Source organism: Panthera onca, chromosome B3 (genome assembly GCF_046562875.1).
Source record: "Panthera onca isolate mPanOnc1 chromosome B3, mPanOnc1 haplotype 2, whole genome shotgun sequence".
NCBI lineage: Eukaryota > Metazoa > Chordata > Mammalia > Carnivora > Felidae > Panthera > Panthera onca.
This window is the reverse complement of record NC_138344.1, coordinates 53,750,855-53,776,115: the sequence shown is the minus strand read 5'-3', so window position 1 is coordinate 53,776,115 and position 25,261 is coordinate 53,750,855. Positions and strand designations below refer to the sequence as shown.

The following is a 25,261-nucleotide window of genomic DNA, read 5'->3' as shown; positions in this document are numbered from 1 at the left end:
CAACCCAGTCTATGGCATTCTACTATCGTAGCCAGAACAAACTGACACATGCAGAAAAACCTCCCTGGGAGCTGGCTACATCACCAACCCTCCAATTTAGAGAAGAGGGCTGGCAGGGGGAAAGGGTTTTACAACTGCCCTCATGTATCTAGTTAGTCCTTCATTTGTAAACACAAACCAGCAACCGTAAGTCACCAGACATCTGAGAAAAAATCAATAGCACAAAAGGGAAGGACGCAAGAGGAAGAGATAATGCTAAAAACAGGTGGGGAAAATGTTTTTTATGCTAATTAGTAGCTTGAAAATATTCAAGAAGACATAGCACCCATGAAGCAAAAACAAGCTGATAGGAATAAAGATAGCAGAAAATAAGAAAGAGTTCCTGGAAATTAAAAATTATTTAATGGGAAACTGTATAGTAGGATAGACAGAATGAAAAATAAACTGAAGAAAACTCTTCAAATATATAGTAAAATGACAAAGAGGAGGAAGATGTGCAAAGAACACTTAGGAGAAGAGAACATAAACAATGGATAAGTAGAAATAATCAACTAAGCAGAAGAAAATTTCCCTGCACCAGTCTAAGATATAACTCTTCAAAGAGGATGAATGAAAATGGAGGGACAGATATGCAAAAAATTTTGAGCTCCAAAGACAAATAGAAAATATTTTAAAATTTCAGAAGAGGAAAAAAAATGGCTAGCCCTTATAGACACAAGAATCAGACTAACATGAAATTTCTCATCAATAACAAGGATAGAAGACATTAGAGTGATGCCTTCTAGCTTTAAGGAAAAATATGTTTGAGCTTAGAATTCTACACCCAGCCAAATAATCAAGTGTGAAGGGGCAATAAGAACACTTTCTGACATACAAGTGTTTATGTACAAATACATCTCCAAAATAACTCAAGAATGTACAAAAGGAAAATAGTTTAAGTATTAAAAATAAAGCCAAGTGAGAGAAGATATAGAAGCAAGGATGATAATCAACTATAGTGAAGAAGGAAAATAAAACTGACATGATCACCCACATACCTGTCCTAAGTGGGCCACAAATTCACAGAAAAAGGAAAAGCTGGTCTATTTCCATTTATTTCACTGCCTATATGGTAAAAATAAACCAGTTATTCAGGAAAAGTACAATTATATATTAGTTCTTGGCTCAAACAATAATATCTCTAACAAATCCTCATAAAGAAGTCATTGTTTGATACAAAGAACATAAAATGAGTTTTTTAGAGCTGTATTTTGTAACAATTGCAGGCATGTCCTTCCAAACACAATTCAGAGGGCCAAATACTAGGGTCTCTGTACTCAGTGTCTACTGAGCTGATCAAATTCAGGAATGTATTTTAGGATATTTATATGAATAGATAAACTACATGTCCCTCCAGAAATCATCCTAAACATATTTCTCTCCACTGCACTTAGCTACATGCTAAATGACTATGCGTTTCAGACTGAAATTCTTGAAAAATACCTGAAGAACTACTGTGCTGTTACTAGCTGAGTACAGATTCTTAAGACCCAAAATCAAGCTGGTAAAAGTGTAGCATCCTTTTGTGACAGCTGAGGAGCCTAACAAAGACGTTTGCCTAGATAGGAAGCTATCCTTCATCATTTCAGCAAGCAAAAAGAAAAGCCATTAGCAGAGGCAGAATTATCTTAGACACCTGTTTTGAATCTGCTTCAGAATACAGAAACATAGGTATAGAAAAAAAAAGGTAATTAAACCTGTGAAGTCCTACTTCATATAAGATAAAGGAAATAGCCTTCACTCTCCAAAACTCATAAAGGCCAGTATAATCTGATGCCTGTCTCATTCAAATAAAGAATCAATGAAGTAGTCATAGAATCCTTATCTTTGAGCCATTGCTTCCCGTTACCTTATCCAAGAGAACTAAATAAGGATACAGCATTTACTTTGTGAAGTGGTCATTTATAAATCAGTTAAATGTTAGGAAACATTTACCAAAAATATTTTACCAATTACCTCAATTTCAAAATAATTGCCCTGCAGTCTACCCCATGCCTCCCTGAAATAATTATCTGATTGGGCAGATTATAGGTTTCAGATAGTAAAACTATACCCACTTATGTATGTGCATAGGCTTGTCTTTCCATTTGGAAGGAAAAGATGCACCAGTTATCTGATCACTAAAACACAAGCTTAAGAGATGAGAAGGACATAACACAACCCTGCTGGAAATTTTTAACCCTGCTGGAAATTGTTCTTTGTCACCAAGACTGTGGGGACGCATAAAAATGAGTTTCCTAACAGTGCCTTGGATCTTTAAGCCAGAGGCCTGAGATCTTCTACCAACTGTGTGTGTGAGCATGTTTTAAGTCATGACTTCTCCTTATCTGTGGTTCCTCAGAAAAATAATGCCACTTTGTGTTGCTTTCTTTCTAAAAAAAAAAAAAAAAAAAAAAGCGAATAGGTGAGAAAAAGAAATCATCCAAGCTTGGCTAGTCAGTCTTAAAGTTGCTTACATTATTATTTCTTAAGAGGATCTGAAGTAACATCCAGATATTCTTAATGAAAACAGGCAAATGCCTCTTGATTCTTCCCCAGGTTGTTGGAGGCAACACCTAACTCCTAATCTAGGCTCTTTTCCCTCATATTCTATTAAGTTATAAAGGATTCAACTTCTGGGGTGCCTGGGTGGCTCAGTCAGTTAAGCGTCTGACTTTGGCTCAGGTCATGATCTCACAGCTTGTGGGTTCGAGCCCCACATCAGACTGTGCTGACAGCTCAGAGCCTGAAGCCTGCTTCAGATTCTGTGTCTCCCTCTCTCTGCCCTTCCCCACTCACGCTCTCTCTCTCCTTCAAAAATAAATAAACATTAAAAAAAAACACACACAAAAAAAAAAAAACAGAGAGATTCAACTTCCACTTCTAGCAGGCAGGAGAAGACATTCATTTAAGCCTTTTTCTCCCCCTTAGTTTGTCTATGAACAATGCCTAATATATTAGTATTTAAGACTAGTTAGTGAAAGCAGTAGCTCTGTTAAAAGACCAAGAGTAAGGGGGAAGAATTAGAATGCTTCCATTTGACCCATAAGCGATCACAGCAACTACAAATTCCTAATTAGTGAACACAATGGTCTTTCTTCAATTAACTCCAGAGCATTTTGTCCTTCACCAAATGTGGTTTGGGACACAATCTTCAGGCAATTGGCTTTAGATCCCCAAAAATATGAAATGATGAAGCACCACAAAAAAATTGGGGTCTCTGTACAAAACCCTGATGACAGGAACTGATACTTCCTCAACAAGGTTGGTCCCAATCCAAAAGCTGAAGAATGTCTCCAAACATTGAGTGTCGCTTGGGGCTTGGGGTTGTTGTTGGTTTTTTGGGTTGGGCCAGAAGTCTCAGAAAAATGCCCTCAAGCTAAATCAATAACTTAAGCTTTTCCTTTCTGAATTTTCTTTCATTCTTCACAATCTGGTTTGTGTGGTTGGGAGCCAAAGCAATTCATTAAAGACATGAGGAAAGAACAATAAGTGGGGAGAGCATTAAAGAAAAGAGTTCCCCACCCTCCAAGATTTCCTGATTTGACTCCAAAAGCACATTCTGATACAATTGAAAAATATGTGCCCTAAATTGGGGTTTCCTATTGAAACCCAGTGGTGACCTGCGGCTGCTGGGACTTACTGACATTTGAACAGCAAACTTAAGAGAATTGAGGCAAAAAAAGAAAAATCTTCCCACAATTTTTTTTTTTTTATTCTTGTCCTCACAAAAGAGCTTGGAAACAGAGTTAGGGGATTCAAACAAATACTAAAAGGCCTTGGGTTTGTTTTCCTCTTGGCTGAGCCAACTTGCTCATCAGGTCCAGATATTTGGAAAATTTGATTTATTGGAAGCTCTATTCCTCCCATGGCTTACTTATAGCTTCACAAAAAAATATAAAAAAATTTAACCAATTCATTCTTCTTCCACCATTACATGAATTGTATTACACAAGTTACAAGTAAAAATTGACACATCTTCATGTGAGCCCATGGTACATTGCTTTCTCTAAGTACAGATTCACAACTGGAGATTTAACAATTATTACAACATAACAGCTAACATATTGAGCACTGGTAAAAGCTAGATACTTTATGAACTATTTTGCATGCATTATTTCATTATTCTTCAAAACAATGTTACTAGGTACATGCTATTATTAATTCCACTTTACAAGTGAGGTAAACAAAGGCCCAGCAAGAGTATGCAGTACAGTCAGTATTCAAACACTGAGCTGCCTTTCTTGTCAAAGCTGTTTGGAAGAGATTCTGAGTATAAGAAGATGGCAGATGATACTGTTCAGAGCTGGCTGGGAAACCACAAATGGCCATGTGACTACACCCAGAGGTCAAGGAGAGGAAGATGAGAACTCTCTCAGTGAATGCCTTGCTGCAGAGTATACTCAAACACACACTCCCTCCCAATTAACCTTGCAGCCCTGTGACCTCCTCCATTCTACTGCTTCTAGGCTTCTCTCTGCTTCCTGGTGGAGGCCAACCTCAAGAACCTACCTGCCTTCTCCTTGGAGCCTTTGGGCAGCCCTTGCTGAGAATATGCTCCCAAACTGTTGTTTGAAACTTACTGCTTTCTGTGCAACCTGTCCCATATGGGCCCAGTGCTAAACTGTTAGTTTTTATTTCCACTCTTTTACAATTTTATTATGTATAGCAAATGAAACAAATGCATTTTTATGGACTGGGCCATGGTCAAAATGTTTTCTATAAAGATGAAAAAGAGCTGTATCTTCCTACAGCATCCCCTTACACACACACACACAAAAAAATCAGGATCTACCCCAAGAATCAGAGGAGCCTAAATGAAGCTGAAGGACATTTAGTTTTCCCCTGTGAGACACATTCTGGCCATCCAAGGAAAGCAAGCCACCTGTCACCAAGTGAGAGGAAAGAACCCCAGGTAGAAAAGAAAGATACACAAGAAGAAAATGTAAAGATGTCTCTTATTTGTTTGGTATCTCAGGGGTTAAACAGGAAGCCATGTTTTGCAAGGCTTATGTTTGTTACTTTCAGATGCATAGGGCCTATAAATTGGACTTCTTTAGTACTTACTGGTTTCTGTGCCTCAGATCCCTGAATCCATGTGGCAATTAAAATCTGCTGGAGCCAAAACAGTGATTTCTTCCAGAAATATTTATTGAGGTCCTTTGAGCAAGGTTCTACTGTATACAGTGAAGGAAAAGCAAGTAAGACAGCAACAGCCTTCAAAGGGTGAACATGCCCATGAATACCCACACAGCAAGGAAGCACAGGAGAGGCCCAAGGAACCATGGAAACCAGAAAAAAAAGAAAGTCAAGGCCAGATGCATAGTGAAAAGGCATCACCACCTGTCCCAAGCAGGTCTGAAGAGAACTTATGCGACTAGATACACACTGTGGAGTATGGCAGGTTGTTTAGCCAAGCACCTTATCCAAACTGAGCTGTACTCATTTACTGGAAAGAGAAGAAATTTGGTAGAGGCAGTCTGCCACCTAAGATAAAATATGGACTTTTCGAGAGGACATCCCCAGTTCCTGCTCACTGTCCCTTCTAACAGAATAATGGACCACATGTGACAAGGCCAAAAGAAAAATTAGGAACTTTGCTTTATTTACCTATGAGTGAAGCATTCAGATACACATATTATAAAAGAGATACAATGGGACCAGAACTTTGGGCAAAAAAGAAATCTGCCCGCTTCTCACACTCCTCCCCAATCCCCCCCTCCACCCTGCCCCCATCCACACTCTGGTCCAAGTCACTCCTCCTCTCTTCTTCTACTCCTGTAATAGCCTCCCCTAGGCCCTCCCTACTTCTACCCCTGCCCCTGTAATCTATTTTCAATAGAGCAACTACAGAAATCCTTTTATAATTGTATTACTTTCTTATTGTTGTTCTAAGTAATCACCACAAACTCAGTTGCTTAAAACAACACGTTAGCTTATTAGCTCATTATTCTGTAGGCCAGAAGTCTGAAGATGGAGCTTACAGGGCTAAAATCAAGATGTTTCATAAGGACTGAGCTCCTTCTAAAAGCTCTGGGGAGAAGCTGCTCCTTGCCTTTTACAGCTTCTAGAAGCTGCTCACATTTCTTGGCTCAGGGCCACGTCACTCTGACCTGTAACTTCCACTGTCACATCTCTTTCTCTGACTCTCCTGCCTCCCTCTTACAAGGACCCTTGTGATAACAGTGGGCCTACAGTGGGTATAAACCAAGACAATCATCCCATCTCAAGATCCTTAATCACATCTCCAAAGTTTCTTTTACCATGTAAGGTAACCTATTCACAGGTTCCAAGGATTAAGACATGGACATCTTTGGCAGCATTAATATGCCTGGCACAAGAATCATCTTCTTCTGCTCAAAACGTCCAACATCCAATGCAAGAGAAAAGTTAAGTTCTTACAATGGCCTTCAGAGCCCTGCTTGGTCTTCACATGACCATCCCGTTACCACCACCAGAAGCCCACTAACCATGAAACTAAAGAAGCTTGAGCTACAGCTCACCTCACCTGCACTTTCCATTCTCAGACCCTGGGAGTAATTCTAGAAACGTGTTTGCTCAGAAAATCTTACCATTTCCCACAGTGTGGATGGGCCTTGAAGGCATTATGCTGAGTGAAATAACTCAGACTGAGAAAGACAAATACTGTATGATCTCATTTAGATGTGGAACCTAAACAAACTCATAGAAAAACATCAGAATATTTGTGGTTATAGGGTGGGGCAGGGTGGTGGGGAGGCACTTTTGGTTATAAGTAAGTACTAGGGATGTAATGTACAACATGATGACTGTAACTAACACTGCTGGATGATATACAGTAAAGCTGTTAAGAGAGTAGATCCTGAGAGTTCTTATCACAAGAAAAATTTTCTCCCTTTATTCTTTTCTTCTTTCTTTTTATTGTCTCTACATGACAAGATGGATGTTAGCCAAGCCTACTGTGGTAATCCTTTCACAATACATGTAACTCAAACCATCATGCTGTATGTCTTAAACTTACACAGTGGTGTAAGTCAATTATTTCCTAATAAAACTGGAATAAAATTAATTTTTAATTTTTTTTGAATGTTTGTTTATTTTTGCGAGAGAGAGAGAGACAGAGCATGAGCAGGGGAGGGGCAGAGAGAGAGGGAGACACAGAATCTGAAGCAGGCTTCAGGCTCTGAGCTGTCAGCACAGAGCCCGACACGGGGCTCGAACTCACAAGCCATGAGATCATGACCTGAGCCAAAGTTGGACACTCAATCCACTGAGCCACCCAGGCACCCCAAAAGTAATTTTTAAATTAAAAAATAAATAAAAATAAAGGTGCAGTTTTTTTATTTTGATTTGCAAAAATAAAATATTTTAGCTACAAAGGCTAAGATCATTGTCTCTTCCAGTCTAATTTCTCCCATCATACTTTGCCTTCTGTCAGATGGCAGTAGGATCCAGATAAGAGGCTGTCAAGTTGGAAATGCATTGAGTTTGTGTTTACTGGAGCATATTGATGTGATTCACCGTCAATTCTGTACAGAGTTAAGTCAGTGGTGGTCCCCCAGGGTAGGAATGGTGCTCAGGAATACTCCTGCTTCCGTGGGGACTCACCCAGTGTCTAACATGAAGATGCAGGGCCCAAGGTCACACAGCAATATGACCGTGTCCTACAGTACCTAGCAGCAGAATTATGTGGATCATGGAGGAGACAGGTTTGCAATACAGACCCAGAAGTCAGCCTGTGCAGAATTCTTCCAGCTATCACACGTATAAAATTGTATGTGAAAGATTTCATTTTCATCAACTCCTAATCAAAAGAGAATTTATCTCCTAGTAGTAGTATTAGGAATTTTCAAGTATCTAGTATTTTTGACACCATATATAATAAGCATACCATGTATTTTTTTCTATGGGATGGAATAAAATAAATTAAAATTTATTACAATTTCTGTGCTTATAGAACACAAGCCCATATGTAGCAGGACTACACATGGCAAGTACATTTGTAGCAGCTCATATATGAAGCCATCAAGCTGAAAAGCTATTCTAAACCATCATAACTTTAGCTAGAGGAAAAACTGAATTATCTTTCTAATGTTTCTATAGAAAATTATGTAATCAATAATGGTCCTATAAGAGGCAATCAAAAATAGGGGGACAAAAATATAGGAAAAAAGTACTATAAAGTTGCGTTGGACAGTGAATTAATGAAGACATTAGGTTATTTTTCTGGATTTTGTGGTATGCGTGGGATTTTCAAATTTTCAAAATTGAAAATTGTAATTTATAGGGATTTATTTTGTTACTGTAAATAAATATTCTCTATTATACCTAATTTTGTATTTTGTGTTCATTTAGGCCTAAAAAAACAAAACAAAAAAACAAAAAACCTGGGTCTAGCCCTGACAACCCTCCCCATTGTTCATTCAACTCCAGCCACAGTGGTCTTTGTTATTCCTTGAACACAACTAGGAACATACCCATCTCAAAGCCTTTGCACTTGCTATTCCTGCTACCTAGAATGCTTCTTCCAGATATCTACATGGCTCCTCTCTCACTTCCTTCAAATCTTTGCTCAAATAGGTCTTCCTCAATTCAGCCTTCCCTGATTACCCCTTTTAAAACTGCATCCCCCTACCTGCCTCCTTAGTGCAAGAGGCAGCATGTCAGTCTCATAAAATTGAAGCCCCTCAAATGTACAAGATAATTTACTTTGTCACTGATTTTGCTGACCAGCTTTCTTCCTCTCCCCCCACAGAAATGTAAGCTCCACATAGACCGAAGGTTTTTTTCCTTTTTAAAACCTGTTTTGTTCACAGCTGTATCTGAAACTTCTGAAATAACGTCTGGCACATAATGGATGTTCAGTAAATACTTGTGAAATGGCTGGATAGATGGACGGATAACTAAGTCAAAGAACTACCAATGTTCTGATTATCATAAGACAACAACCACCAACATAGTCAACCAAGATCATTTCAGCCAAAAGCCCTGAAACATGATGTTTTAATTAGCTTATTCATATGAAGATAAATTTACAATTCACAGTACACAATTTCAGGTAATAAGGGTACTTTTCTTTATAGAAAACACTATGTTGGGAATTACTTCATAAGCTTTAAGATTTTATTTCACCATCAAAAGAGTCCAGATTTCAAAGTTAAGCCCAGAAATAAAAATTATAATTTCCTTTAAATTAGGAAATTCTGTTTGAATTAATAGCAAACACAATATTACATGAGAATGAGGTCCACCAGGAGACTATAATTCGAATAGCACTTACACAAACTACTCAAAATAATAACTATGACAGCTACCATTCATTAAGGGCTTACCATATGCCAAATACTGACTCAAACACTGAACCAAAGAAATATCTAAGGTATGGGTCTATGGAAGGGCTAAAAAAGCATTCTTTAAAATAAATTATTATAATTCTAAGGATAAAATTAAGGATTTTTCTTTTACAAAACCAAAGTATAACAATTAGAATATTACACACTTGGGAATGCTGAGTAATAAAGAAATGGAGAAGTGGAACAAATGCATTTATAAATATGTTCTAAACCCACTAAGTATGTATGGCATATGATTCTAAGTAGTATTTATATTTTCATTATTCCTGTAATGAAGTAGTTCACAGTAGAGTTACTTTTGTGTACATGTCATGGCTAAAGCTTAACCCTATTCTAACAGACGATACTGATTAACATATTCATTAACCATTATTTTCTTATCCAACCTCACTATTCATTTGCTTATTCCTTACTCATAGATCTTCCTGATATATTCAAATATGCATATAACTACTATAGAATAGTAATATTTAATGTAGTCTTCTGGTAAACTTATAAGACATTATTAAAAATGTGTTTTTCAGCTTCCCACTATAATGGAGTAACTTGTGTCAGGATCAACCCATCTGTTAAGAACAACTATAACAGCTTGATGAAATATACAAAATGTTGGAAAATATAGAACAACAAAATCAGACAAAACTTGAAGGGCCAAGAACCAGCAGAAAAGAACAATGTATTGATGTAAACCTGATATTCTGTACCTTTCCCCTTAAGGGATTGCTAATTCCTCAGCTTCCCAGAGGTGAGATAAGACAATAATTAAAACTCAGAATCTAGCTGGGAGGAGAAGCCTTGGTAACACTCTAGGTCTCCAGTTGACTTCTGAAGGACTGCATTCTAGGAGTAAGAACAAAAATAGACTAGACCTTATAAATACTGAAAGACAGCCTCAAAGTATTTCAGTTCATGACTAGATAATCTGTTCCTTCTCTAAGTGTGTGTGAAAAGAAAAATAAATTCTCCTTGAGGAAGATAACATTATCCAGATCCTCTATAGTTTTTTCATATGTAAGGCCTATACTTCAATAATAAATTATGAAGCATGGCAGGGGACAATAGCAAACTATTGGAAACAGAGAAAAAAGTAGAAAATAGAAACCAACCGACAGGTGATCTAGATATTAGAACTATCAGAGGTCGACTTTAAAATAATTGTGGTTAACATGTACATTAAAGTGGATGATAAAATGAATAATTTCCCTAGAAAACCAAATGGTACAATAAAAGAAACAAAAACTCAAGAATTTAAAAATATAACAATGTAAATTAAGCATTCAGTTTGAGTTTAACAGCAAATTAGACACAGCAGCAGCAAGGAATAATTGTAAACTAGTCATTAAAAATATAAAAACTAAGCATGGAAGGGAGAAAAAAGTTGAAAATATCAGCAAAAGCATAAACACATAAGATATCTGGCAAAAGGTCTACCATATGTATAACTGGACTTTCACAAACAAGAACTGAGAGAATAGGGAGTAATAACAATTTTTGATACTCAGATGAGAATTTTCCAAAACTCCAAAAGAAATCAAGCTGAAAATCTGAGAATCTCTGTGAATTCCAAACTAGATAAATATGAAGCAAACCATACCTAGGCACAGAATAATAAAAATACTGAAAAACAAAAAGACAATTTTTGAAGTAGCCAGAAGAAAAGACCTATCATCCCAACAAAAGAGTCATAAGAATATCAGCTTACTTTTTAAAAGAATGAGTGGAGGTTTGAATGTAATGGAGCAATACCTTTAAAGTGCCAGAAGAAAAGACTACCAACCTAGAGTTCTATGCCCAGTAGAAATATTCATCCAAATATAAATGCAAAATAAGGATTTTTTTCCTAATAAAAAGTGACTGAATTCGCTACCAGTAGTTCCACATTTAAAAAATAAATAAACAAAAGGAATTCTTTAGGCAAAAGGAAAATTATTCTGGACAGAATCACAGAAACACAGGAAAATGAAGAAAAAAAACTGAAAAATTGTAGGTAAACCTAAGCAAAAAATGACCATATTGACAACAACAGACGTTATTTGTTACTGCTGTCTTGTTGATTTTAAAATATACAAAGAATTAAATACATGATATCAGTAACACAAAAAGTAGGTAAAGAGGTAAAATGTTCTAAATTCTTAAATGGCTCACAAAATGATAAAAGTACTATAAGTTAATTAAATAGATATGTTGCAATCTTAAGAATAACCACAAAAAGAATATTACGGGAATGATAAGTAACAAGCTAATAGATGCTTGGAAATGGAATAATAGAAATATTGCAAATGCAAAGGCAGGCAACAAAAAAGAGAAAAGAAATGTAGAATAACAAATAGTAAGATAATTGATTTAAACAAATATATCAGTAATTATATTAACCACAAATGAACTAAATACTTAATTTAAAAGTCAAAATTTGTCAAACTATTTTTTTTTAATGTTTATTTTTTTGAGAGAGAAAGAGAATGAGAACGAGCAGGGGACAAGCAAAGAGAATCCCAAGCAGGCTCCACGCTGTCAACACTGAGCTCTGTGCAGGGCTCTATCTAATTCACAAACCATGAGATCATGACCTGAACCAGAAACCAGTTGGATGCTGAGGCTCCTGGGTGGCTCAGTGGGTTAAGTGTCCTACTTCAGCTCAGGTTATGATCTTGCGGTTCATGAGTCTGAGCCCCACATTGGGCTCTGTGTTGACAGCTTGGAGCTTGCTTCAGATTCTGTGACTGCCTCTCTCTCTGCCCCTCCCCCACTCGCACTCTGTCTCTGTCTCTCTCAAAAATAAATAAGACATTAAAAAAAAAAAGAGTTGGATGCTTAACCAACTGAGCCACCAAGATACCTCTGTCAAACTATTTTTTAAAAACACTATATACTGCATCTTAAATTTAAGAACATTAAAGCACTGAAAGTGAAAAGAAAAAATATATAACATGTAAACATTAATCAGAGGAAATCTGGTATCACTACATTAATCTCAGATAAAGTGGACTTTAATAGAGTAAGAATTACTGAAGATAAATAGGGACAATCCATAATAATAGAAGATTATTCTTCCAGGAATATGTAACTCTAAATTTGCATACATCTAATAATGTAACCTAGAAATATATAGAGCAAAAACTGACCAAACTAAAAGGAGAACAAGACAAATTTAAGAATAACAATACACTAAAATATGGCTGTGCTGGTTAATTTTACACTTGATCTTAGCCAAAAGGCCGAGAAGCAATTTGTGCTGGTTAATTTTAATATGTCAACTTGACTGGGCAATGGGATGCCTGGATATTTGGTCAAACATCATTCTCCATGTGTCTGTGAGGGCACTGATATGAAAAAGACCTTTAAACATTTGATGATCTTTAATGTAAAAGGCAGAATAAATATTCTGTTATTCCAAACTACAGAACAGAAAGTACACTTAACAAGGATGTGAAATTCTAGTTAACATGCAGAATTTACTGCCCAGAGAATGATGTATCTTCTAAATTACATGCCTGAACTACTATTAGAGTAAATATTCAAGGGGGTAAAAATCAGCAACACTATAGGAATAGATTGTCAGGTTGGAAGACAATGTGGACAAGATGACTGAAGATCCTTTTAATTCCCAAGTTTTATCATTCTGTACAACTTAAAGCTATATCAATAGAATTATTAGATCAAAGACAGTAGCAATTGGGAATAAAGTATAACATTAGGCAAGATGTCACGATAGGCACTGTAGATTTAAGTCATCTCCAAAGAAATGAGCAGAAGAAGAGGAGTACTCTGAGGAACACATACATAGAGAAAAGTATAGAAGACTGAACCAGGGGAAATTTCCACCACTGAGGTCCAGTGAAGGAAACAGGGTCATAGCATGCTGAGAAGCAAGAATTTCCACAAGAATCATGAAGACCAGGAAAAAAGAGCATTCAAGGAGAAAATAGCCACCACCCCCCAAACCCATTGAGAAGTGATAAAGGATGTTGTTGAGGATCAGCCCTCTTTAGATAGTCTCCAGTGACTAGTGGTTCTTTAACAGCAGCCCAACCTAGTCCACATCCTGAGTAATAAAACATCAGATTGATCAAAGCCTACACAATACCACAATTGAAAAAACTTAAGAGCAGCACACAATTTTGCAAAGTGTATGAGAGCCAGAAGACATCTCTTTTCTACACTTTCTATTTGCAACTGTGCACAGTGACTATAAAGGCAAAATTTTAAGTACATAGTGTACTCTCTATGGAGAAAAAAAGACTTCTATTTCAAAGAAATTTAAGCAAGACATAAAAATCTAGAATGTAAATAGGACTAGGAACACTAACGCTGCTCCTCCTTCTCTTCCAGGTAAAAAACTGATGAACCTATGAATGGAAAGCTCATGCCCTGAAATACTTAGGATGAGCAGCAAAGATTTAGTCTCTGGTTTAATTCTATCATCTTTTGCACAGAATTTTACTAAAGTGAAATGGAAGGAATTGGGAATTTCCCCCTCATCTCTAGTGGTACCAAATAAAATTTCCCATGTCCTATTTCCTCTGGACACCAAAATGTTATTAAAACATACAGGAAAATTCATTAGAAAATCCTAACCCCAAAGTTATGAGAGTTTTTGCAAAACCAGCACTGTTCTTAGTGTATCATTGGTTAGTACTGATTATCACTTCATTCTAATGGCCTCATTTTCAGTTAAACTAAGAAAATAGATGATTTTGAAAAAAATTTCATTTTCTTCAAATTATTATATTAAACAAAAACCAAGCTCAAACAACAACTATTACCTTCACAAGTATAACTGCAAAAGTACTTAAGAAAGAACTTTTGGATTTATCATTGTTCCATAAGGGATAAACGCAAGCAGAAATAACACTCTTTAAACACATATATTAAAATATATACATGTACTTTTATATGCATTGATACGGTGCCACCAGGTAGTTTCCATGTCTTCTTTGTCTTTATAATCAATCCTCTACCGCAGGACCAACCCACTACCTGATAAATAGTATATGATCACAATAATGCCTGAGAAGCAGGAGGATAAATTTCAACCAAAAAAAAAAAAAAACCTCCTTTGTAAGCACAAGAGATGCATTGCCTAGGGCCCACAATACTTTTAGGGACACATAAAAGTGTTTAAATTTTAATTTATTTTAAAATTAGAAGAAAAAATGAATATAGCAGTAATACATTATACTTGTCTTTATACGCACACAATTGTAAACTACAGTTTTTAATATTTTGTAGAGGAATGGGCCAACAAAATGTCAATGAAAGAAATAATGTGGGGGCGCCTGGGTGGCTCAGTCGGTTAAGCGTCCGACTTCGGCTCAGGTTATGATCTCACGGTTGGTGAGTTCAAGCCCCGCGTCGGGCTCTGTGCTGACAGCTCAGAGCCTAGAGCCTGTTTCCGATTATGTGTCTCCCTCTCTCTCTCTGACCCTCCCCCGTTCATGCTCTGTCTCTCTCTGTCTCAAAAATAAATAAACGTTAAAAAAAATTTTTTAAAAAAAAGAAAGAAATAATGTGACCCCATAAACATACTGAGCAAGGGCTTCCCTGTGGACTAATGCACGCTGGCTCCACAACCTCCTTGGTTCTTTGGAAACAAGAAAAGCTTTAGCTAGTTTAAAGAAAGCCTTTATTACCTACTTCTTTTCCTTCCTATGTTACCAAACTACATGAAATCTCAATTAAGAATTTTACACAAGAATAATGCTCTTCATAGGCTTTAAAATGATTTGTCTTGGGCCTCCCATATAAGCTATATGGAAAGGGTGAATTATCAAGAACGGAGAACTTCCAGGGAAGACGGTTCAGGAGCAGAACCCTAAGCTCATCTTGTCTCAGGGATACAAACTAGATAACAGCCACATCAGTTTAAATAACCCAGAAACCACCAGAAGTCTGGCACAACAAACTCTCCACAGCTAAATATAAAGAGGACACATCAAAGAGGGTAGAAGTGAGGAGACACAGTCAGGATCTCAACAGACCCATGGGCCTTTCCATGGAAGGAGTGACTCCACAGGTGCTGAGATTGGAATGGAACAGACCCTCACAATGGGCACCCCAGGCCCAGAGAATCCCCATAACATTTGGCAATGAAAACCAGAGGGGTGTAATTTTGCAAGTTATTTTAACCATCAGAATTTAACACCTGGAACTTGAAAAGTCAGCCTGTTCTACTCTGGGAGAGTCAGGAGGGAGGACAATATGGAACTGAGTCCCTACCCTAAAACAGCGCAACAAACATTCCCGAGGACGTGCATGAAGCACAGAAGCACCTGTTTGAAAAACGCCTGGAGTTTACAGGAGGGCTACTTATTTATAATCTCAGAGCATACACTGGAGAAACAGGGGTCCTTGGGAGATGCCTCAAGGAATAAAGAAGACAGTGGGCACCATTTCCCTCCCCTGCCCCTCAGTCTAGACAGAGACCTACAGGAACCAGCACGGCACCAACACTGGCTATCTAGCTTGCTAATAGCTGTGCCCTTCCCCAGCATTCTCCAGGGTCCAGACCTCACTTCCAGGTTCTCTCTCAAACACGACCCAGGCACAAACTTTGTTAACACCAGTGCCCGCCCCCAGTACTTATGTGGATCCACCCCCTCCAATATGCCCTTGGCCAGAGCCTACCCAAAATGGTGCCACAAACCTGGCAGTATGCAAGCATCCCCAACAGCGGCCAGCACCACTCCAAAGGGACTCCTGCCCCAGGGAGAGGGGAAGATAACCACACACCCCCATCCAACTGTGGCCCCAGCAGTGGGCTGGGGACAGACATGAGGTCTGACTGCAGGCCCTGTCTACCAACAAAAGCTTCTAAGGGGACAACACAGGAAAAGCACCCTGCAGTTCGGTGCTACTGTATCTGTAGAAAATGCCTGATCTGACTCAAGCCCAAGGCAGCCCCAGACTGGCCCACTAACAACACAGTGACCAAACCCTGCCCACAACAGGCAAAAACAGCCATAAACAGCCATTGCAGACAACCGGAATGGAAGCAAATGTAGCTAGGCTACAACAGCATGGTGCACACAACACACATAGGAGATACCTCTGAAGCACCAGCTGCTGGTGAAGAAGGGACACTGCATTTCAGGGCACTACAAGACCTCTTCTTCATAATGCCTCTACACATAGAAACACACAGAAACAGACACAATTACACAAAATGAGGAGATAGAGGATATGCTCCAAATGAAACAAGAGGACAGAATCACAGCAAGAGATCTAAACAAAATGAAGGTAAGTAAAATGCCTGATAGAGAATTTAAAGTAGTGGTCAGAAAGATACTCACTGGACCCAAGAAAGACTGAAAGACCTCAGTGAGACCTCCAACAAAGAGATAAAGAACATTAAAAGGAACCAGAGATACAGAACTCAATAACTGAAATTAAAAATACACTAAATGAAACCAAAAATACACTAGATTGGGAATGAACAGTAGACTACAGGAAACAGAAGACTGGATCATGACCTGGAAGACAGAGTAATGGAAAATAATCCAGCTGAATAGGAGAGAGAAAAATTCATTTTTCTTTATTTTAGAGAGAGAGCACAAGTGAGGGAGAAGGATAGAGGGAGAGAAAGAGAGAATCTTAAGCAGTTTCCATGCTCAGCATGGAGCCCAACACAGGTCTCAATCCCACAACCCTGGAATCATAACCTGAGCTGAAATCAAGAGTCAGATGCTCAAACAGCTAGCAACCTAGGTGCCCCCAAGAAGAAAAATAACTTTAAAAAAATGAAAATAGACTTAGGGAACTCAGCAACACCATCAAGCATAATAACATTTGCATTATAGGGACCCCAGAAGGAGAAAAGAGGCAAGGGGGCAGAAAATTCATTTCAAGAAATAATACCTGGAAAGTTCTCAAATCTTGGGGAGGAAACAGAATTCCAGATGCAGGAAGCACAGAGAGCCACCAACAAAAATCGACCCAAGAAAATGCACACCAAAACACATAGAAATTAAAATGGCAACAAGCAGTGACAATGAAAAAATTTGAAAAGCAGCAAGAGAAAAGTAAAATTACATACAAGGGAAACCCCATAAGGCTATCAGATGATTTTTTGGCAGTAACTTTGCAGGCCAGAAGGGAGTGAAATGATATATTCAAAGTGATGGAAGAAAAAACTGCAGCTAAAAATACTCTATCCAACAAGGCTATCATTCAGAATAGAAGGAGAGATAAAGAGTTTCTCAGACAAACAAAAATTAAAGGAGTTCATGACCACTAAACCAGCCCTTTGCTTGAGTGGAAAGGAAAAACCATAAGTATGAATAAGAAAAGTAGGAAGCCCAAAAGAAATTAAAAAATAGGTATATTTTTAAAAATCAGTCAAGAGATCACAAAATAAAAGGATATAAACTATGACACCATATACCTGAAACCTGGGGAGGGAGAACACTAATGAATGGGTTCAAACTGAAGTGAACATCAACTTAATATAGACCACTATATGCCTAAAATGTCACATATAACCTAATAGTAACCACAAATAAAATACTGATAATATATATGCAAACAATAAGAGAAAGGAATCCAAGTGTATCACTAAAGAAAGCTAGTAAACCATGAGAGAAGACAGCAAGACAAGAAAGGAACAGAGAAAAACTACAAAAACCACCATACTAACAAAATGGCAAATAAGCACATACATATCAATGACTACTTTGAATTTAGGTAGACTAAATGTTCTAATTAAAAGAAACAGGATGACAGAATGGATTTAAAAAAAAAAAAAGCAAGCCCCAGCTATATGCCACCTACAAGAGACTCATTTCAGACCTAAAGGCACCTGTAGATTCAAAGTGAAGGAATGGAGAAGCATTTATCATGCAGATGAAAGTGAAAAGAAAACAGAGGTAGCAATATTTATATCAGACAAAATAAACTTTAAAACAAAGACTGTAATAAGAGACAAAGGAGGACACTATACAATCATAAAACAATCCAACAAGAAGATATAACAATTGTAAATATTTGTGTACCTGACACAGGTGTACCCAAATACATAAAGCAGCTAATAACAAACATAAAGGAAGTAATCAACAGTAATACAGCAATATTAGGGTATTTTAACACCCCACTTACACCAATGGACAGATGATGCAAGCAGAAAATCAACAAGGAAAGAATGGCTTTGAATGATACACTGGACCACATGTATCTAACATATATTCAGAACATTCCATCCTAAAACAGTAGAATATACATTCTTGTCAAGTCCACATAGAACATTCTCCAGATAGATCACATATTAGGCACAAATCAAGACTCAGGGCACCTGGGTGGCTAAGTCAGTTGAGCATCCAACTTCAGCTCAGGTCATGATCTCATGGTTCGCGAGTTCAAGCCCTGCATCAGGTTTGCTGCTGCCAGAGCAGAGCCCACTTCAGAACCTCTGCTCCCACCTCCCATCTCTGTTCCTTCCCTGCTCTCACTCTCACTCTCTCAAAAATGAATAAACGTTTATTTTTTTAAAAAAGATTCAAGAAATTCAAAAAGATTGCAATCAAACCATGCATCTTTTCCAACCACAACACTATGAAACTAGAACTTAACCAGAAAAAAAAAAAAATCTGATAAGAGAATACCTGGAGGTAAATAACATGCTACTGAACAATGAATGAGTCAACAATCTAAGAGGATATCAAAAAATACAGGGAAACAAATGTAAATGAAAACACAATGGTCCAAAATCTTTGGGATGTAGCAAATCTGTTCTCAGAGGGATGCTTACAGCAATACAGGTCTGCTTAAGGAGCAAGAAATCTCAACTAAACAACCTAACCTCACACCTAAAGGAGCTAGAAATAGAAAGAAGTAGAAAAAAAGAAATAGTAAAGATTAAAGAAGAAAAACAAAATAGAAACTAAAAAAAAAAAAACAATAGAACACATCAAAACCAGGAGTTGGTTCTTCGAAAAGATCGATAAAACTGACACCACAGAAATACAAAAGATTATCAGAGAATATTATGAAAAAATTAGAGTCCAACAAATTGGACAACTTAGAAGAAATGGATACATTCCTAGAAACATATAACCTCCTGAAACTGAATCAGGAAGAAACAGAAAATTTGAATAGACCAATTACCAATAAGAAAATTGAATCAGTTGTCAAAAAACTCCCAAAAAACAAAAGTCTAGGATCAGACAGTTTCACAGGTCAATTCTACCTAACATTTATTTTTTTTTTAATTTTTTTAACATTTATTTTTGAGACAGAGAGAGACAAAGCATGAACAGGGGAGGGTCAAAGAGAGAGGGAGACACAGAATCTGAAACAGGATCCAGGCTCTGAGCTGTCAGCACAGAGCCCGATGCGGGGCTTGAACTCACTGACCGTGAGATCATGACCTGAGCCGAAGTCGGCTGCTTAACCGACTGAGCCACCCAGGCGCCCCTCTACCTAACATTTAAAGAGGAGTTAGTACCTATTCTTCTCAAACTATTCCATAAAATAGAAGAGGAAGGAAAGTTTCCAAATTCATTCTATGAGGCCAGCATTACCCTGATACCAAAACCAGATAAAGACACCACAAAAAAAGAGAACTACAAGCCACTATCTCTGATGAACATAAATGCAAAAATCCTCAACAAAATACTAGCAAACCAAATTTAACAATACATTTGAAAAATTGTACACCATGATAAAGTAGATTTATTCCCAGAATGCAAAGGTGGTTCAATATCCACAAAGCAATCACTGTGATACATCACATTAGTAAAAGAAAGGATAGAAACAATCATTATACAATCATTATAATAGATGCAGAAAAAGCATTTGACAAAGTATAGCATCCATTCATGATTAATAAATAAAATAAAAAACCTCTCAACAAGTTAGGTTTAGAGGAAACATACCTCAATGTAATAAAAACCCACAGCTAACATCATACTTGATGGTGAAAAACTGAGAGCTTTTGTGCAAGATCAGGAAGAAGACAAGGAGGTCCGCTGTCTCCACTTTTATTCAACATAGTACTACAAGTCCTAGTCACAACAGTAAGACATGACACAAAACTATCCAAATTGGTAAAGAAGTAAAACTTCCACGATTTGTAGATGACATGATACTGTATGTAGAAAACCTTTAAAGACTCTACCAAAAAACTACCAGAAAGAACTACTAGAATTCATAAATAAATGAATTCAGTAAAATTGTAGGATACAAAATCAACATGCAGAAATCTGTAGCATTTGCATACACTACAAATGAAGTAGCATATAGAAAAATTAAGAAAACAGTCCCATTTATAATTGCACCAAAATACAATAAAATACCTAAGAATAAACTTAAGCAAGGAGGTGAAAGATGTGTACTCTGAAAACTATAAAAAGTTGATGAAAGAAATTAAAGACAACACAAACAAATGAAAAAATTTTCTAAGCTCATGTTTTAGAGGAACAAATATTGTTAAAATGTCCATAGCACCCAAAGAAATCTATACATTTAATACAATTTCTATCAAAATACCAACAGCATTTTTCCCAGAACTAGAACACCCAATCCTAAAATTTGTATGGAATGTCCCTAACTGGCCAAAGCAGTCTTGAAAAAGAAAAAAAATGGAGGTATCACAATCCCAGATTTCAATATATACCACAAGGCTATAATACTCAAAACAGTATGGTACTGGCACAAAAAATAGACACATAGAGTGGCTCAGTCAGTTAAGCATCTAACTCTTGATTTTGGCTCAGGTCATGATCTCACAGTTTCAGGAGTTCAAGCCCCATTTCTTGTTCTGCTCCGACAGTGCAGAGCCTGCTTGGGATTCTCCCTCTCTGTCTGCCCCTCCCCCATTTGCACTCTCTCTGTCTCTCTCAAACAAATAAACTTTATTTAAAAAAACATAGACACATAGATCAATGGAACAGAATAGAAAACCCAGAAATAAACCCACAATTATATGGTCAATCAATTTTCAACAAAGGAGGCAAGAATATAAATGGCAAAAAGTCTGTTCGATAAATGGTGTTAGGAAAACTGGACACTACATGCAAAAAAAAAAAAAAGAAACTGGAACCGCTTTCTCACACCATACACAAAATAAACTCAAAATGGAGCAAGGACCTAAATGTGAGGCCTGAAACCATAAAAATCCAAGAAGAGAGCACAGGCAGTAATTTCCTGGACATTAGCTGTAGCAGTATTTTTCTAGATATGTCTCCTGAAGCAAGGGAGACAAAAGCAAAAATTAACTATTGGGACTACATCAAAATAAAAACCTTCTGCACAGCAAAGGAAACAATCAACAAAACTAAGTGACAACCAACTGAATGGAGGAAGAGATTTGCAAATGACATATCTGATAAAGGGTTAGTATCCAAAATATATAAAGAATTTATGCAACTCAACATGAAAATAATCCAATTAAAAAATGGTCAGAAGACATTAACAGACATTTCTCCAAAGAAGACATACAGATGGCCAACAGAGACATGAAACGATGCTCAACATCACTCATCATCAGGGAAATCCAAATCAAAACCACAATTAGATAGCGCCTCACACCTGTCAGAATGACTAACATCAAAAACACAAGAAACAACAAGTGTGGAGAAAAGGAAACCTCATGTGGGTTTGGTGGGAATGCAAACTTGTGTAGCCACTGAGGAAAATAATATGGAGGTTCTTCAAAATATTAAAAATTGAATTACCCTATGACCCAGTAACTGCACTATTGGGTATTTAACTAAAGAATACAAAAACACTAATTTGAAGGGATATATGCACCCCTTTGTTTACTGCAGCAATATTTACAATAGCCAAATTATGGAAGCAGCCCAAGTGTTCTTTGGTAGATGAACGGATAAAGAAGAAATGGCGTGTGTGTTTGTGTGTGTGTGTGTGTGTGTGTGTGTGTGTGTGTGAATATTATTCAGCCATTAAAGAGAATGGTATCCTGCCATTTGCAGTGACATGGGTAGAACCAGAAAGTATAATCCTAAGTAAAATAAACCAGAGAAAGACAAACACCTGGTAATTTCACTCATATGTGGAATTTAAGAAACAAATTTAAATGAACAAAGAAAAAGACAAACCAAAAACAGACTTTAACTAGACAGAACTGAAGGTTACCTGAGGGGAGGGGGGAAGAATGGGTGAAACAGATGAAGGAGATAAAGAGTACACTTAGGATGAGCCCTGAGTAATGTATCCAATTGTTGAATCACTATACTGTATACGTGAAACAAATATAAAACTATATGTTAACTATACTGGAATTAAAATTTTTAAAAAGAACAGAAAATAGGGGCACCTGGGTAGCTCAGTCGCTTAAGCGTCCGACTTCAGCTTGGGTCGTGATCTCACAGTCTCTGAGTTCGAGCCCTGCATCAGGCTCTGTGCTGACAGCTCAGACCCTGGACCCTGCTTCAGATCTTCAGATTCTATGTCTCCCTATCTCTCTCTCTCTCTACCCCTTCCCCAGTCACACTCTCTCTCTCTCTCAAAAATAAACAAACACGAAAAAAAGGAAAAAAAGAACAGAAAATAGACTCAATTAGCTGGAATTCTTTATATCTTAAAGAATATGAGATTTATATGAATATGATGATAATAAACAATAAAGCATACATGACAAAATTTTTGTTTCCCCACAATACCGTGTTTGGGCTTGTTATATTTTCATATACATCACCAATGGCCCAAGCTTCCTGATGATATTGTGAAAATTTACATAAATGCAAATACATTTTTATTAAATGTTGCAGACATTAAATATATCATTGAGGTAAAATACCACTTCTGTATGATTTTTTTCCCCTGACCACCCCGGGCTGATTAGAAGGTCTCTAGTCTGTGATCCTCTGGCAAATTTACTACTTGTAGTAATGTTTAACAATTCTTAAGTTATCATTGCTACTGTAAACAACTGTGTAAAGATACATGTATTTTACTGAATTGTAAAAAACCTACTTAAAATCAAGAAAGAGTGGCACTTCCTAGCCTATCATAGGGGCTCAAAAATGTTTCTTAACTGACTACATAGCAAATGAATACTTTAGGTTATAATAGCTCTCCAATCTATTACCAAATCTATACAAACTGATATAACCCAAAGATGCATCATTCCCAATCATGATGATGCAAAGGATGGTGTCAGCTTTCTCCAAAAATCTGCGCCAGAGAAGATACAGACCCAGATGTGTGGCCAAAACATTTAGCCTCATTACACAGAAATGACTATTGGTCGGTAAAATGAAATTCTATGTGAGGAAGATCAGAAAGTTGCATTCCTCATAAAAAACACTAGTTGTCCACTAAAAAACAAATTATCTATATGGTATTTGTGCCAAAAATGTACAATCCAAATATGTTTAGGAGTTGAACTGGACTTTTCCAAAATTCTATACAATGAAAAACTGTTCTAAATTTAGAAGAAAACAAAGGGACTAAAAGCCAAACACAATGTGTGAACATCCATTAGATACTATACCAAAAATAAAAACCAGCTCTGAAAGATAATATGTTTTAGGGACAAATGGAGAAATTGAAAAACAGAATCTATGTCATTAATTAAAGTTATACTTTTTGGGTGTTGTGACAATCTTGTAGACAAGAATGTCCTTGTTGTTAGAAGATTTTCCAGGGATGCAAGGATGATTCAGTAGCCACAAATCAATCAGTGTGATACACCACATCAACAAAAATGAAGGATAAAATCAAATGATCATCTCAACAGATACAGAAAAAGCATTCAACAAAATTTAACATTCATGATAAAAAAAAAAAAATTCAGCAAAGTGGATACAGAGGGCACATATCTCAACATAATAAGGGCCATGTATGACAAACCCACAGCTAACATCATCCTCAGTGGTGAAAAGCTAAAAATGTTTCCTCTAAGACCAGGAGCAAGACAAGGATGTCCAATCTTGCCACTTTTATTCAACACAGTGCTGGAAGTCCTAGCCACAGCAATCAAATAAGAAAAAGAAATTAAAGGCACTCAAATGGGTAAAGAAGTAAAATTGTCACTATTTGCAGCTGACAATAAACAATTGGGACTATATCAAACTAAAAGGCTTTTGCACAGTGAAGAAAACCATCAACAAAACAAAAGGCAACCTACTGAGTGGGAGAAGATATTTGTAAATGATATATCTGGTAAGGGGTTAACATCCAAAATATTTAATTCATACAACTTGAGATAAAAAAAAATCCAAGTAAAAATGGGAAGACGACTTGAACAGACATTTTTCTAAAGACATACAGATGGCCAACAGACACATGAAAAGATGCTCAATATCACTAAGCATCAGGGAAATGCAAATCAAAACCACAATGAGATAGCACTTCACATCTGTCAGAATAGTAGAATCAAACAGACAAGAAATAAGAAGTGGTGGTGAGGATGTGGACAACAGAGAACCCTCATGTACTATTTGTGGAAAGGTCAATTGGTACAACCACTATGAAAAACAATATAGAGTTTCCTCAAAAGATTAAAAATAGAAATACCAGGGGTGCCTGGATGGCTCAGTTGGTTGAGCATCTGACTTTGGCTCAGATCATGATTTCACAGTTCATGGGTTTGAGCCCTGCATTGGGCTCTCTGCATCAGGGCGGAGCCCACTTTGGATTTCTCTCTGCACACCCCCCCCCCCACTCATGCTCTCTCTCTCTCAAAAATAAACATTAAAAAAAAAAAATAGAAGTACCATACCGTCCACCAATTCCACCTCTGGTTATTTACCCCCAAAAAACAAAAACTCTCATTCAAAAAGACATATACACTCCTATGTTTATTGCAGCATTATTTACAATAGCAAAGATGGAAGCAGCCCAATGCCTACCAACAGATGAATAAAGATATGCTACACACACACACACACACACACACACACACACACACACACACTGGAATACTATTCAGTCATTAGAAAGAATGAAATCTTGCC

The 25,261-nt window shown here is 37.1% G+C and overlaps 1 protein-coding gene across 13 annotated transcripts in view; it reads right to left on the bottom strand.

Annotated features, from left to right (window-relative positions):
• The window catches only part of ATP8B4 (ATPase phospholipid transporting 8B4 (putative)), a 272,767-nt gene that overhangs the window by 226,868 nt on the left and 20,638 nt on the right, over positions 1-25,261 (bottom strand). Inside the window, exon 1 of one of the 13 annotated variants that reach the window (XM_078448598.2) lies at positions 5,147-5,682. The exons of the other annotated variants lie outside the window; for them this stretch is intronic. Coding sequence (XP_078304724.2) covers positions 5,147-5,355 — 209 coding nt within the window. The 5' untranslated portion in view covers positions 5,356-5,682. Of the gene's footprint in view, positions 1-5,146; positions 5,683-25,261 lie in introns of those variants that run through there. 13 annotated transcript variants of the gene reach the window in all.